The 16,772-nt window shown below is 39.1% G+C and overlaps 1 protein-coding gene across 3 annotated transcripts in view; it reads right to left on the bottom strand.

Moving 5' to 3' along the window:
- Positions 1-965: 965 nt before the first annotated feature.
- Positions 966-16,772, bottom strand: part of LOC121279907 (V-type proton ATPase subunit S1-like) — a 30,015-nt gene continuing 14,208 nt past the window's right edge. The window contains exons 5-10 of one of the 3 annotated variants that reach the window (XM_041191458.1): positions 14,645-14,685; positions 13,345-13,427; positions 12,068-12,309; positions 9,440-9,490; positions 7,489-7,732; positions 966-3,606 (exon numbers count right to left, since the gene is read on the bottom strand). In XM_041191458.1, coding sequence (XP_041047392.1) covers positions 3,427-3,606; positions 7,489-7,732; positions 9,440-9,490; positions 12,068-12,309; positions 13,345-13,427; positions 14,645-14,685 — 841 coding nt within the window. In that variant the 3' untranslated portion in view covers positions 966-3,426. The remainder of the gene's footprint in view (positions 3,607-7,488; positions 7,733-9,439; positions 9,491-12,067; positions 12,310-13,344; positions 13,428-14,644; positions 14,686-16,772) is intronic. The other 2 variants (XM_041191460.1, XM_041191459.1) reach the window with 2 other exon arrangements.

The raw sequence follows: 16,772 nt of genomic DNA, 5'->3' as shown, positions 1-16,772 counted from the left end.
GGGCAAGAATGTGAACAGCCTACTTTTATTTCTGCTAAAGCCACACCACAAGCATCGTGTAGAAGTAGGGAACCAATGTTAAAGCAATTACAATGCACCAAGGGTATGCAAATAGGCATTTTACAAAATGTTATGTTGTTAAATTTACTTTTTTTAATAACATCACAAAATTTATCAAGTAATAACACTTCCACATTTTGCGCATTATTGCATCTTGACTACCAGTTTGTCCTTTTAATTATTTTATGATGAAGGTCAATACATGTTGGGACCCAATGGGTGATATGCAATGGATGGTTGGAAAGATTGCTCTTGGAAAAGGGAGGGATGGTGGGAGGTGGTTGTTCCTCTTCCTCCAGTGTTCTCATTCGAAGATGTCCGATGTGTGCCGTCAGCCTCCTCAACCTGTAATACGCACTGTTAAGCAATGTTGTATAGAACACAGTACACGTTATTCTGGAGAACCTCCTTGGCGAGTATTCAAGGGAACCTCCAGACCTATCTGGGAACCTGAAGCGCGTCTTCAACATGCCTATGGCTTGCTCTAGGACACGTCTTATGGTTATGTTGCTCTTATTGTAGTGAATTTGCACCTCATTGGTGCAGTTTCTCACATGTGTCATAAGCCAAGCTAAACCATGTCTCTTATGAGCTAGCCCTTATGTCTAATTTCTGTAAGAAAAAGCTCTGGAATATTGGACTGTCACACTGTGAAAGCATCATGACAGCTCCCAAACAATCTGGTGCATACTTGCTTGAACCTTTTAAGTTTGCACACCTCCTATCCTGCTGGTGTCCAGTTGAAAGACACCAAAATTCTCAAATGTCTGTATGCTGACAAGAACTCTCTGCTAAATATTTGCCAGAGGGAACTGACAAAGCAGCTGAACAATGGTAAAATGCAAATTACAGACAAAATAAATCGATATGATACATCTTTAACACAAAAAGTACAAACCAAACACTTTCTATAAAAGTCTTTTTTTTAATTTCCCACTTCTTTGTGGACATGATCTTAAATTACAACAAAAATACTGTAATTTTGACAACATTCAGATTCTCATAACTCCAAGTATCTTAATCAAAATCATTCCGGTCTTATTCACATAACTAGTTTTTAAGAAGTGACCTCTATTATATAAGTAGTATTCAGAATTTGATCATTTGGTCAGACACACAAATAGAGGTACTCTATTGCAAAAACAACATATTTGTGCATCTCTGGGATACAGAGAAAACAATGAACAAATGCAAATCAACATAGATAAAATAGATACTGATCAAGATGCAGCATTTTTGTTCATAGCAGCAAAAGGGACTACAAAGGGTCAAACTGTTTCTTGTTCTGTGAGACCCTGCAGTGTGAAACAACAGAAGAAAGGAGACAAGATGATAGTCTGTTAATTCAATTGTATCTACTCACAACAATTTCTTTCTCTGATATTTTCTCTGGACTTTCAATTTATTTTCCGCAAACCAGTAAAAACACATTCTCAGAACAAGTTCCAATAACACAAATCTTTCACATAGGCAGGGCAGCAGCTCAGCAGTATCATATTTAAGAGCTTTCCAGCCTATTAATTTAATTGATCAATGGCTCCCCATTGTACCCTCACCTTGTTGACACTAGCAAGTTCTTTACCGCTCGGGAAGCACTGGCTATTAAAGCTATAATTCTGAGTTAAGGGTTCAATTAATTGGTTATTTAAATAGTTAAATGACTGACCCAACATCTCTACAGGGATTTCCCGCTTGCCTTGGAGTGTGCCTTGGTAGAAGGAGGCCTCAGGGATTAAAGTATAAAACATTTATTCTTTCCATCACTGTAAATCTATATGACCTGCATTTGCTATTTTAATTTATTGAAGTTTGTGTGCTATTATGTGGTTCCATCATTTTATTTTTATTACTTCCATTCTGCATTTATTTATGATATGGTCACAGTTAAATATTTATAGAAGTAGCAAAAAGGAGCAACATAAAACTGCAATATTAGGTTTTTAAATACTTCTAATATCAAAATTAATGATGTAAAACCACAAACATTGTGAAACACTGGGCAATTTAAAGCAGTTTCAAAGAAGTTAGGCAAAACACACTTCAGAGATTTTAATTTTCTTGTCTACCTTTCTATTTTTTTTAAATGAAAAGAATTATAGGTGATTTTACAAAACAAAGTAATTACAGAACAAGTAACTGTGAAGGTGTATTGCATTTTTTTTTTACACGTACATAGATAAGAACTTAAGCTTTCTGTTAAAATGCTTCTCATTTGAACACTTGTTCTGATTGGAGGGATTCAAACATGGAGTCTGGGAAAGATGGGCACAAATTTGGAAGGCAACAGCACATTCAAAGACCTTGGAGGGGAAAGGGAGGTTGGAGATGGCGTGATAGTTTGCAGGATGGAGGAGTTAAGGCTTGCTTTTTCTGAGATGGGTGATGCTGTCAGATTTGAAGGAGAGAGGGACAGAGCCTGAGGAGAGACAGCTGTTAAGAAATCTTAGCTAATATGGGAGTCAGGAAGGGAATTTTGTGTGATCTTGTCATTAACTTCTGTTCTTTCTTGGTTTTTAATTGTGCGATTGGCAGGACCACAAAAGTGACAAGCGATTATTAGCAGTGTGAGTACTCAGGCCAGGTCTTCCTGAAGTGCCTATTGTGAAAATCTGAATATTTCTTTGCAGATGATGATTGAAAATGTTTTATCAAGTAGGCTCACTTAAGCTTCTATATTTCCATTGCTTTATTTGTCTCTTTGTGCTTGGGCTGCAGGGGAAAAAAATTACTTGGGGTTTCAGCTTCTGATTTCTAGGTAGTGAATTGATCGAAAAATCTCACAGCCTGTTCTGCTCAGACCTTTCTGTAGGGCTTCATTTTCCTCCAGACATGTGATATAAGGTATTTCCTATTGTTGTGGTGTGGGGTAAAATTACATAACTGGTTGACACAAGACTCATCATGAGAGTCTTTAAGTGCCAACAGGAAAAATAATTTAAAATGGCTAAAACATAGTGATGTTTATATTATGCTGCCTTCTTTATGAGCTTTCGGATACTAACAGCTATCTATCACCCACTTCAGAAAACATTCTTTCCATCAGGTACCCTACATGCCAGATCTATAGCAAGCGATGTACCAGACCAACTTGCTATCAGCATATTAAATAAAGTCCCTGCTTGTTTAAGGTGGATGCTTCTTTCAGCAATGGTTTAACCCACTAGAAAATGTGTTATGACTAAAATGTGACACATTTTGATGAGTTGGAAAGTGTAGTGATTCTCCTCATCCAACTGCCGAAATATTGCCCGATTTTCAGATAGTAAGGTGAAGAAAATGCAAGCTAAAGAATTTGCAATTTTGGGCACAGTCTTAGTGGTGATTACTCTACATAATGAGGTTCTTCCATCTTAGGGTTGTAAACAATTATTTGGATTCATTGTACTCTTCCATCCTCTTTAAGTGGATCAGCATATGCCCTGCATAAGCAAAAACTAGCACGAGTATGAGAGAAGTTACAAGGCCCATCAAGACAGCTGGTGTGAAGAATGAGGCACAGTCTCTGGCAGAGGCAAACTGTCCTGCCTTAATATTAAAGCCTTGAATCTGCAGAGACACCAAAAAGTGAAAATTATCTCTATGCTAATATACTCACTATAAAACCTTGATTCTGTTTTAAACTATTATTTATTACTAGTACTAATTACACTTGATTAATATAATAATAAAATGTAAAACTATATACAAAGTTTTCTCTTAAATGTATATAGCATAATAGTACAGCACCATTATATAGAAGGCCCCAATTCATCTATGTTTATGTGCAGACATGCCAAATACATCTATTAGCAAGCATGTCCCCAGAGCACTAAGGCAAAAGTGCTGAAAAAGACCCAGATTTGAAACCTATTTCTTTATTGGTGTTTATACACAGGCCTGTTCACAGCTTTAGGGATACGGATCTCTTCCCACGTCACTCATGCACATCTCAGTGGGTGAGGTAAAATGGCAGCATTGACAGTACTATAAAGATGTGTATCACTGAACCAACTTTGCTGACCGAGTAGGATACCAACTTGAATGGATGGGAAAAATATAGGAACTTTGTTACTTTTTAAAACTTATTAAGAGTTGATGTCATGTTTTGGGGCATTTATTGTCGATATTTTCATGGGTTCAGCAACATTGACCACTCCTATTAGCAAATCTCAAGCTCCCCATGATCTAGAGTGCAGCTTTTCCTGCCCAATATCTTGGTAAATAATAGCTAGACCAGGGATCATAATTAGAATTACTCACATGATTCTCTTCTCTAAAGGCAGACCAAATATTTTTGCGTCAGTAAACCATACTTGCCACCGAATTCCTAGCCTCTGACCTGCTCTTGCAGCCACAGTATTTATATGGCTGATCCAGTTCAGTTTCTGGTCAATGGTAATTCTCAGGATGTTGATAGTGGGGGATTCCGTAATGGTCATGCCATTGAAAATGAAGAGAAGATGGTTAAGATTTTTTTCTTGACGGAGATGGTCATGGCCTGGTACTTGTGTGGTGCAAATGTTACTTGCCACTTACCAGCCCAAGCCTCAGTGTTGCCCAGGTCTTAGTGCATATGGATATGGACTGCTTTAGTATCTGAGGAGTCATGAACGGTACTGAATATTGTGCAATCATCAGCAAAAATCCCCACCTTATGATGGAGGGAAGGTCATTGATGAAACAGCTGAAGATGGCTGGGCCTAGGACACTACCCTGAGGAAGTCCTGCAGTGATGTTCTGGGACCGAGATGATTGACCTCCAGCAACCATAACCATCTTCCTTTCTGCTAGGAATAACTCCAACTAGTGGACAGTTTTTCCCCTGATTCTCATTGACTTCAATTTTGCTAGGGCTCCTTGATGCCACATTCAGTCAAATGCTGCCTTGATGTCAAGGGCAGAGTGAGAGTGACTCACCTCACCTCTTGAGTTCAATCCTTTTGTTCATGTTTGGACCCAGGCTGCAATGAGGTCAAGAGCTGAGTGGCCCTGGCAGAACACAAACTGTCAGTGAGCAGGTTATTGCTGAGTAAGTGTCACTTGGTAGCACTGTTGATGACCCCTTCTATCACTTAGCTGATGATTTGAGAGTAGACTAATGGGGCAGTTATCGGCCAGGTTAGACTTGTCCTACTTTTTGTGGACAGGACATAACTGGAAAATTTTCCACATTGCTGGGTAGGTGCCAGTGTTAAAGCTGTATTGGAACAGCTTGGCTAGGGGCTTGGCTAGCTCTGGAACACAAGTCTTCACTATTGCTGGAACGTTGTCAAGACCCACAGCCTTTACAGTATCCAGTGCCTTCACTGTTTCTTCATATCATGTGGAGTGAATCGAATTGGCTGAAGACTGGCATCTATGATGCTGGGGATCTCCAGAAGAAGCCAAGATGGATCATCCAGTCGGCATTTCTGGCTGAAGATGGTTGCAAATGTTTCAGCCTTGTCTTATTCACTGATGTGCTGGGCTCCTCCATCATTGAGGATGGGGACATTCGTGGATCCTTCTTTTCCTATTAGTTGTTTAATTGTCCACCACCATTCACAACTGGATGTGGCAGATCTGCAGAGCGTAGATCTGATCCGTTGATTGTGGGATCACTTAGCTCTGTGACATGGTGCTTCCACTGTTTGGCATTCAAGTAGTTCTGTGTTGTAGCTTCACCAGGTTGACACCACGTTTTTAGGTATGTCTGGTGCTGCTCCTGGCATGCCCTCTTGCACTCTTCATTGAACCAGGGTTGAACCCCCCCCCCAGTTTCATGGTAATGGAGAGTGGCGGATATGCCGAGTCATAAGGTTACATATTATGATTGAATTCTGCAGTTCTGCTGCTGATGGCCCACAGTGCCTCGTGGATGCCCAGTTTTGAGTTGCTAGATCTGTTTCAAATCTATCCTATTTAGCACAGTGGTAGTGTGACACAACATTGTGTTCTCAACGTGAAGATGGGTCTTCGTCTCCACAAGGACTGTGCGCTGGTCACTTCTACCAATACATTCACGGACAGATATATCTGCAACATGTAATTGGTGAGGACGAGGTCAAGTAAGTTTTTCATTCTTTTTGGTTCCCTTACCACCTGCTGCAGGCTCAGTATAGCAGCTTTGCCCTTTAGGACACAGCCGGTTCGATCATTAGCAGTGCTACCGAGCCATTCTTGGTGATGGACATTGAAATCCCAAAGTACATTCTATGTTCTTGCCACTCTCATTGCTTCTTCCAATTGGTGTTCAAAACAGAGGAGTACTGATTCATCAGCTGAGGGGCAGGGGATAGGCAGTGTGGTAGGTGGTAATCAGCAGGTGGTTTCCTTGCCCATGTTTGACTTGATTATGTGAGACTTCATTGGGTCCAGAGTCAATGTTGCAGACTCCCAAAGCAACTCCCTCTGAACTATATACCACTGTGCAGGCACTCACTGTGGTGAGTCTGTGCTGCTGGTGGGACAGGACATACCCAGGGATGGTGATTGTGGTGTCTGGGACATTGTAAGGTATGATTCAGTGAGTATGACTATTTCGGCACAAGTCCCCTGATGTTAGTAAGGAGGACTTTGCAAGGTTGACAGGGCTGGGTTTGCCGTTGTTTCCGGTGCCTAGATCGATGCCGGGTGGTCAGTCTGTTTTCATTCTTTTTATACTTTGTAGTGGTTTGGTACATCTGAGTGGCTTGCAAGGCCATTTCATAAGGCATTTAAGAATGAACCACATTGCTGGAGTCACATGCAGGCCAGACCAGGTAAAGACAGCAGATTTCCTTCCTTAAAGGGCATTCATGAACCAGATGGGTTTTGATGACAATCAACAATGGTTTCATGGTCACCATTAGTGAGACTAGCTTTTAATTCCATAGTTTATTAATTGAATTAAAATTCCACTTGTTGCCATTTGAACCCATGTCCCCAGAGCAAAGCCTGAGCCGCTGGATTTCTACTCCAGTGACATTACCACACAGCAACTCCCTCACCGTGATGGCGTATCAAGGCCATCCACAAGCCTACCACCCGCCAGATTCCTTGGGGTCGTCACCCTGCTGCCTGATTAAATGCCACCCCCACCTCCAAGTTCGTCAATGGGATGGGGGACATTAAATTCCACCTGATGAAGGCATTGAAGCATTGGAGGGACTGAGATAGGGACTGGAAAACTTTCTCTGAAAATAAAATTTTCGTTTGTTTACTTTGAGGAAACATTTTCTACAGTTGCACAATATAAAGCAGCCAAGTTTTAGGCTGCATTTTGGTGAATGTTTCCAGTGTATGAACATACAGTCCATGAAATCTTAACCATACTGAGACCAACTTTGGCCAGTGGCAGTCAAGGTGCTACACATGATCAATATTTTTGGGCAAATGTAACATGCATTTCCATTGAATGGTTCAAGTTTGAACTTTTCTTGTTGGAATGATTACCTCAAATTTATTTTGCTTCGTTGACATGAACTATACCTGAAACTCCACAAAGGTGATATGCCAGAATCTTGTAGTGTCCTCTTTGGATCTGGGCACCAGTAATGCTTCATGTTTCTGCAGGCTGCTGATGTATTGACAGTGGTATGAATTTGTAACTGGAGCAAATATTTCAGATGCATTGAACATTGCTTGTAATGAATTGTTGTGGAAGATCTGGACAAAATCCAGGGTAAACCAGTTCTGAACAGAAGTTCTGTGATAATAATTTGACATTTCAAACCTATAATTAGACAATGGAAGCACTAAAGTTTAAGGCAGGGCCACAAAACATTTCAAATATCAAATTTTGCAAATACAATATATAATTAGCATTAAATGGCCATAGTTGAACAAATAAGAGTTTTGTTGATTTATGAACAATACCAGTGTTGCTTTGGTGCAAGTTGTTGCGTCATAATTAGAGAATCAGTACTTTGGAATGATAAGACAATACAAGGCATTAAATTAATCAATGAATTCAGTTGAGTTTGATAAATATATAAACCCTAATAATAGCTGTGGGGTAGACATATATGCTGTTAACTCAATTTGGTATTTTATTCTGTTTTTTCTTGCTGACAGCGTACATTGTGCTGATTTCTTGATATTCAAAGATATCTATCTGTAAAGATTAAAATTATATTGTGGCTCCCCCCACCCCCGCAAAACCTCTGCCACAATGGATCAGCAAATTTATCTGGCTATAACTGAGTCTTATGGATTTGGACTGTCCTAGGTTTGATCCTTGGATTGTGCTGAGTTTGATGATTCTAGAGTGGTGCTAGAAATGTTGCAACTGAACTCAACCTTGGCAGCAGGGGTGGGGTCTATGAAAGGGAAAGTTGTCTATACTTCCCCTCCAGCAAACTCAATTGTAAGGCAGGTGTATGAAGTGCATCAGCAGAGGACAGGATTGAGCTGAACAATGTTCCCTATAAATGAGTTGCCTGCCACCGTTCACTGTCAATTGTACATATGAATGATGGCTACTTGGCTAAGGTATTGGAGATTGATTAACATTTGTGGAACTGTACCTCAACAAAGAGGTATTATGTTTAGAAGAAGGAGGAAGAGGAGAAAGCTGCTGTGAATGAAAGGGGTTATGATGTAATCAAACCAAGAGCCAATCTCAAGTTTACAGCTGGAAAATACACGATATGTCTTAACCTCGCACTACTGAGGTTGAATGTTCAGGGTGTTTTAGTCTTTGACTTCAGATATTCTAATGTTTGAGTGATTTCAAAGCTGAAATCTGCTTCTTACATACCACTTAGTGGGGCTACATAACTATCCATGAGCACAAAGGTGCACCACTATAAGAGAGGTGCTCTCTCTTGCACTCTGACAAAAATGCACATAGAGCCTAGAGCCAAGATTCAAATGCATCCCCCACCCCACATTCAAACTGAAAGGTTGATTAACATTATTAGTAAACACAGATGTAGATCATGAAATGCCCAGGATAATGTTCTTCATTGAAACACCAAGAATTACTTCTCCCAAAAATTAATAATAGCCTGCAGTTAAAAACAATTAAAAAACATTTCCCCATCTACTGTTTAAATTCCTACATCTCACTTAGCATATTCTAACCAGTTAACCAACCTGTCATCCTAGTCTCAAAGCTTTGACTAAGACATTGTTGTGATGTAATCTGGATTAAGGTCTTTCATGGAACAATATTGTAGTATGTTCTTCCAAATTGACTGTTTATACCTTGGATCTCACACAAATACCTCTTTCCCTTAATCTCTCTAATATATGTGTGTTTGTAATGTATCTTTATAATATATGTCAAAAAATCTATAATATCTGTCATTCGAAACAGATGGAATGCCAGACAGAAGAGCAATATATTAGAACATGGAACAGACTGCAAATCAGCATAAGCTTGTTTGGACTCGGGAGGAACGTTAAGAGTACTAAGCTCCTAAGTAATAATCCTTACCTAATGACAAGTTGCTTTAGATTTCCAACATCACCATAGTTCAAGGAAAGCCTGAACATGATAAAATAGAAATATAAATTTTTTAAAAAACGTATTTCACATTGTTTATGTGGAAACAAGGCTTATATTTTAAAAGGGTAAATTCAAATAATATTGTATTAAGAATTATTTACAACCTGTACAATGATTAAGATGCATTTAAGTGCATAAAAAAACCAGGAATGATACAGGTAGACAAAGCAACATTTTTCGTGATTTGCACTTGTTATCAAGATCAAACAATCTAATTTCAGGTATCTCTTCTCTTCCCCATCTCCCCCAACCCTTCTCCACATCCTGTGCACTCCGTGCTTTCCAATCTCTACACATGTGGAATGGGTCAGTTCCTGATGTTGCATTTTCCCATACCATCACATCATCTTGTTTGACTGCCTCTTAACCTGTTATCAGCAACTTTTCAAGACAACCCTGTCTAATTTTGTTCAATCTCCTGCATAAAACACTCATGATATACTATCAGTTTCATCATATTTCTGTTTCCTTGTGTTCATTCAAGGAACTTTTCCTTGATTTTGTAACTTTTTCAGCAATCTCCAGCTTCTGTAATGAAAAAAAAACCGATTAGCTGCTCCAAATTTCCTGCAGTAGGTAGCAAAACCAACACTGAATTTTAACAGCACAGAAGGAGGCAATTTGGCCCATCGTGTCTGCACCAGCTCTCTAAATGAGCACTAAGACCTAGTGCCATTTTCCTGCCTTTTCCTCATACCCCTGCACATTGTTTCTATTCAAATAATCATCTAATGCCCTCTTGAATGCTTTAATTGAACCTGCCTCCACCACACTTCTAGCTAGTGCATTCCAGACACTAACCACTCGCTGTGTGAAAAAGTTTGTTCCCACGTCACATTTGCTTCTTTTGCAAATCATTTTAAATCTGTGCCTTCTCATTCTTGATCCTTTTACGAGCAGGAACAGCTTCTCCCTATCTACTCAGTCCAGCCCCCTCATGATTTTGAGCACCTTTATCAAATCTCCTCTTAGCCTTCTTCTCTCCAAGGAGAACAGTCCCAGCCTCTCCAATCTATCTTCATGACTGAAGCTTCTCATCCCTGGAACCGATTATTGTAAACCTCTTCTGCAATTTCTCCAATGTGTTCACATCCTTCCTATAATGTGGCACCCAGAACTGTACACAATACTCCAGCTGAGGTCAAACTAGTGTCATATAAATTCAGCATAACCTCCTTGCTCTTGTACTCTATGCTCCTATTAATAAAGCCCAGGATACTATATGCTTTATTAACTGCTCTCTCCACCATTCCTGCCACCTTCAATGATCTTTGCACATATACACCCAGGTCTTCCTGCTCCTGCACCCCCTTCAAAATTTCACCCCTTATTTTATATTGTCTGTCCATGTTCTTCCTACCAAAATGCATTACCTCACACTTCTCTGCATTGAACTTGATCTGCCACCTGTCTGCCCACTCCACCAACTTGTCTATGTCCTTTTGAAGTTCTACGCTGTCCTCCTTGCAGTTTACAACACTCCCAAGCTTCGTACCATCCGCAAACTTTGAAATTGTCCACTGCACACCAAGATCTAGATCATTAATATATATCAGAAAAAGCAAGGGTCCCAATACTGACCCCTGGGGAACTCCACTACAACCCTTCCTCCAGCCTGAAAAATACTCATTGACCATTACTCTTTGCTTCCTATTTTCCGGCCAATTTTTTTTCCATGTTGCGACTGTCCCTTTTATTCCACAAGCAATAACTTTTCTCACAACTCTGTTGTGTGGCACTGTATCAAATGCCTTTTGAAAGTCCATGTACACCACATCAACAGCATTACCCTCATTGACCTTTTCTGTTTTTGGTTAACATTCATATGTTCTTTTCCTATTTCAAATCAAAATAATACCTTGCTCATCTTTAATGTAAGATATTGCAACAGCAAATCAAAAATCCTCTGTGCATAAATACAATCAAATACCATAGACAAATTCCATGATGTAAAAAACATACAATTCTGCTAAAATGTAAAAAGACTATTTGTACTGGAATCAATATTTTCACCAAAAATATACATGCCAGTGGAAACCCATGCTACTTAAATGTGAGGCCATCTGAAATTTAAATATATATACCAATCTATGACCAAAGGACACAATTTAAACCATAAAGACAACAAAACAAATGATATAGACATATTTAAAATTGCTTATCCATTCTTCCCATCTGCTTTCTCCAACTCACATCTTGGTGATCTTGCTGTAATTAAAACTTAATGCTAAACTACAGTCCATTTTGTGCTGTGGATTTGTGCCCACTGAAAACTCAAATCACAACTGAGAACTGATTAAGACTGTCTAAATTCATTTCAATGTCAACAAAAAGAAAATAATTTTATTTCCTTCATCTTATTATAACTTGTATGATTCTCAGATATGATAGGTAAATAATGTTCACAGCACTACTTACTCCCTTCATAATAATGAATTAATGAAATGACTGTATGACCAATTGTTTCTAATCTGCAACAAATTTCATTTTTAAAAGCATTCTAATTATGATGTAAAGTGTTCAAAGGTAAAGTGTTATGAGTTTATTGAGACTTACGTAGCTTTATCCGAAGTACATGTTGAATCCCTGGTATTAACTTTAGCAGTGCTCCCAAAAGTTCTGTTTGTCAAATCTATCTCAGGCTGGTCTCCAAATCGGAGTGTTACCTTCTTGGCTCTGAAGAGAATGCAGGGTATTTCACCATCTGTAACATTTATGGGAGGATGCTGGTTCCAGCTTGGTACTTGCAAAAGCTGTCTACCTGTATTCATTACTTCATTGAAAGTATGTCTAACCACCTGTAAAACAAAGGTATCAGAATTGAATTCCTAGTGATGAATGTTAAGGTAACTATTCAGTGAAATTGTTCATTGTTTCAATATAAGAATTCAGACTAAAGGATCTGCTGCTGTTGCAGTGAAAACACGAAAAGTATTGATACAAATATATATACCACATATGGTTGGATACTGAAAGACGGAAAATTGTTTGCGAATTATATTATTTTAGCTTTACTTTGGTTTCTTTATCAAAGCAAATACTATTTGAGGTCTGACAGTATAGATATTAAATTCTCAATTCTTTTTTTCCCCAAGAGGGAAACTAGTCCACCAGCATAGTGACAGACATTGCTTGTTGCATGAAATTACAGAGAAATTACAACACAGAAACCGATAGTTCAACTTAACGACCTCATATTTATCCTCCATGTGAGCATGTACCACCCCATCCTCCCTTGCCCAAATCCTTTTACTCCCTTTCCTTGAACCACTTATCTCACCTGTCGACATGGTTCCCGATGACATCACTAACTTGACTAATGAAATCCACAGCCTCACAAAACCTGCTGCATTAGTCTTCTCTGCTCATCTTAGTCCATCTTAACACGTAGGTTTGCACCTTGTGGTGGACATGCGCCTTTCAGTGTGCTGGTTTGTCCATTTTTTTTATGCTGAGGGTGTAACTAGCTTTTTTATTTAGTTCTTTTTTTCCCCGATGCCTTCTTGGTGACTCTGAACTGTTCCAAGTATTGAATGGCCAACCTGCTGTCTGGCATGGTCCAGTTCCACTCTGAAGCCACTCAGTAGGAGGTGTGGAGAGACAGGCCAGAAAATCTGATTTATTTCCACTCTCCTGAGGGAATGTCTGGGGGTTCTCCTCTCAGCACTTTCTCAAAATTGCATGGCTAAATTAGTAAATTTACCACCTGCAGCATTGTGGGCATGAACAAATATTATAACTATCCATGGCACAGCAAAATGTTTAATACCACAATTACGAATAACTAGTTGGATAATGCAAAAAATGTTTGCAGTGGCTTTAATGTCTAATACCTGTGAACTCCTGCTGGCTGTGAAAATAGCTGTGTAAGGAACACTGTTTGCTTTTAACGTATTGATGACCAGTTCAATGACATCTGTTTAAAAATAAAGAAAATACTCTTTAGTAAATTCTGAACTCTGTGACATAAAAGCAAATATACTTTTGCTCTTTCTAATATAATAATGACCACAAAAGCAAAATACACTTTTGCTCTTTCTAATATAATAATGACCACATTAGGCCAACAATATTTCATTCATAATTAGGTAGGCAACTGCTCTTACAATATACCTCACTCTCCCTTAGTGGAACAGTGTGAGATGCAAAATGTATGAAAAAGATGGATAAGATAAGCTGGTCTCCATCACAGCTGTTCTATACTGCCATGGTATAACTTCTGCATCAATTTGTCCCTCGCTGCAAAATGTGAAGGGACCCAAATGTTTACTTGCATTATTGTTAACTCAACCAATGTTGACTGCAATAGAAACCAGTGTTTAAGAATCATATGATTATCATTTTTATTTGAAGAGGGTGATCTAATTCCAAATCCAAATATGATATAAGGTTATTTATGAAGTCTATTGCTATACTTGGATACATATAAATTGGATAACTCCCCTGATAATCCAACAACTTTATCCAATGAGGAACTGAGTTTTATAAACTGAGAAGATCACAGTTTCAATTCCTGGATGCTCATTTAGCTACCTCGGCCTGGTAGCTAGTGGGCCATTACTTTTGGCACTAAAAAGAGGAAAATCAGGATTCTTACCACACCTCAGTTGAAAGTGGGGATGCCGAATAAGGACATCCCCCACTACCACTCACCCCAGGAGAATAGTCCAGCCACACTTACTGCCATGCCACCAAAGCAAACCTATCAACAATGAATCTGAAACCCATTGAGAAGTTAATGACTTTTGGAGAGAAGTAGGGAGCAGATTGATGGTGAAAAAAATTAAGAAAATAAATTCATGGCTTTTTGAGCAAACTGTCCCATACGCGATGCTTTTAACATTTTTGAAATGGCAGTTCTATAAACTTCTGTTTTTGTCTTCTGCTGTCTAGGAACATATTATAGTGTTCACTGTTTTTCCACAGAATTCAGCTGATTAGAAAGTAGAGGCAAATACTGCCGGAGCTGCAACAATTGTATCTACTTTTTAGATCACTTCAAACCAAGACAGCTTTCAGTCATCAGGCTATGGGCTGCAGTTTTCCTCATTAAAATAGATATCTTTCATCAAAACTTTTGAAGTTCTACAATCTCAACAGCATTAAAATATGTAAAACAGCCTGAAAGCTTACCATCATCAGCTAGGACTTTGGTGTCTGGTGTCACTGCATGTCTGTGAAAGGAAAATATAGATCTTAGTTGAGTATAAACCAACTATGCCCTTTTAATCTTGAATTTGTGTTATGATCAGTAAACAGATGAAAACTAATTACATGTAAGTTAGATTTTTGTGACATGCCCTGTCAGTGGACAAGTGTGAAAACTTGACCTGTTCCTATTGGTCACGCATGACTAATTGATCCTGTGAAGGAAGCTGGCTGACTGTATGCTGTGTGAAAACTCACCCTGGCTCCATTAATATTATGTTACAGTGGTCTAGTGGAGAAATAGGCTTCAATTTTATCTTAACCTGCCTAATGTTAACTGATAGCTTTGGGCCGCAAAGTTACTGTCAGCTGGGTTCGGTTAAATCTGGACCAAATTTTCAGTTCCTGTGAGGGGATCACATTTCTTCTTTGAAGTTTTCCTTTATTTGCTAATTATAACTTTCACCTTTTAATACATTTTTTAACATTCATTCTTTGTTTTCTCCCTGTAAAATACATTTTTCTATGGTCCTTTTTGGATCTAGGATCTTTGATGTTGAATTAACTTCAAGATAGACCAAGCAGTGATTGGAAGAAAAGCCGAGGCAGTTTGAAAATCTCAAAAGAGACAAATTGATTATTCTTAAAAAGTGAAATACCATGTATTTTGAAAACCATCTGCAAAGCAACAAAGATTTACATTTATATAGCACTTTTAATGTAGTAAAACATCCCAAGCTGCACAGGACCATTAGAGAATGTCAGATATGGCTCTGTGGGTAGCATTCTGGCCTCTGAGTCACGAGGCTCCAGGTTCAATCCCACTGCAGGACTTAAGTACAATTAAAGCTGATACTCCAGCGCAGCAGTGAGGGAGGTTCTGTCTTTCAAATGAGATGTTAAACTGTGTCCTCATGTGTCTGCTCAGATGGATGTAAAATATCCCATGGCATTATTTTGAGGAAGAGCAGGGGAGTTATCTACGGTGTCCTGGCCAATATCTACCCCTCAATCAACATCACAAAAACAGATTATCTAGTCATTATCATATTGCTGTTTGTGAGAGTTTGCTTTGTGCTTATTGGCTGCCATGTTTCCTACATTACAACAGCAACTACATAAAGAACTTCATTGGCTGTAAAGCACTTTGAGAGGTCCAGTGGTCATGAAAAGTGCTGTATAACTGCAAGTCTTTTTTTATAATTAGCAAACAAAATTTGACACCAAGAGTCAATATTGGGACAGCAGAGAGAGGTTAACAAAGGAATTCCAGAATGTAGGTCCCACGCAGCTGAACAATTAAAACTGGGGAGGTGCAAGATGTCAGAATTAGAGGAGCACAGAGATCTAAGATGGTTGTAGAGCTGGAGCAGGTTACAGACATAAGCAGGGGCAAGGCCATGAAGGGATCTGAAGACAAGATTGAGAACTTTGGTAAGATTAGACAATGCTAACAATTCAGAAACATAATTGTTAAAACCTTGTTATAATAATACTAAAGCTTAATATCTCTAGGTTGGATACAATTAAGAAATCAAAGTAATATTAAATTAACCTATGATTGGATTAGCTCAGTTAGTTATCTGATAAATGGTAAAAGTGGGGAAAATCCTGAGATATTTTATAAGTATAACAATGGGAAGATGATAACCACGGAAAGATAACCAAGGGGACAATCAATGGGTGGAGCCAGAGGACATCGGTAGAGCGTTGAACGAATACTTCACATCCATCTTCACCCAAGAGACTGAGGATGAAGGTATCGAACTCGGGGAGAGAGACTGTGAGGTTCTTGAGCAAATTGATATAGGGAGTGACAAGGTATTGGAGGTGTTGGCAGGCTTAAAAGTGGACAAATTTCCAGGTCCCGATGATTTGTGTCCCAGACTTGCTGAGGGAGGCAAGGGAGGAGATCGCCAGAGCTCTGAACCAAATTTTTAATTCCTCTCTGGCCATGGGGGAGGTGCCAGAGGACTGGAGAACAGCAAATGTGGTTCTGCTATTTAAGAAGGGTTGTAGAGATAAGCCAAGGAACGACAGGCCAGTGAGTCTCACGTCAGTGGCAAGGAAACTATTGGAGAAAATTCTGAAGGACAGAATCTTTCTCCACTTG

The sequence above is a fragment of the Carcharodon carcharias genome, chromosome 7 (genome assembly GCF_017639515.1).
Source record: "Carcharodon carcharias isolate sCarCar2 chromosome 7, sCarCar2.pri, whole genome shotgun sequence".
Lineage (NCBI taxonomy): Eukaryota > Metazoa > Chordata > Chondrichthyes > Lamniformes > Lamnidae > Carcharodon > Carcharodon carcharias.
Note: the sequence above shows the minus strand (reverse complement) of the source record. Positions and strands in the feature narration are given on the sequence as shown.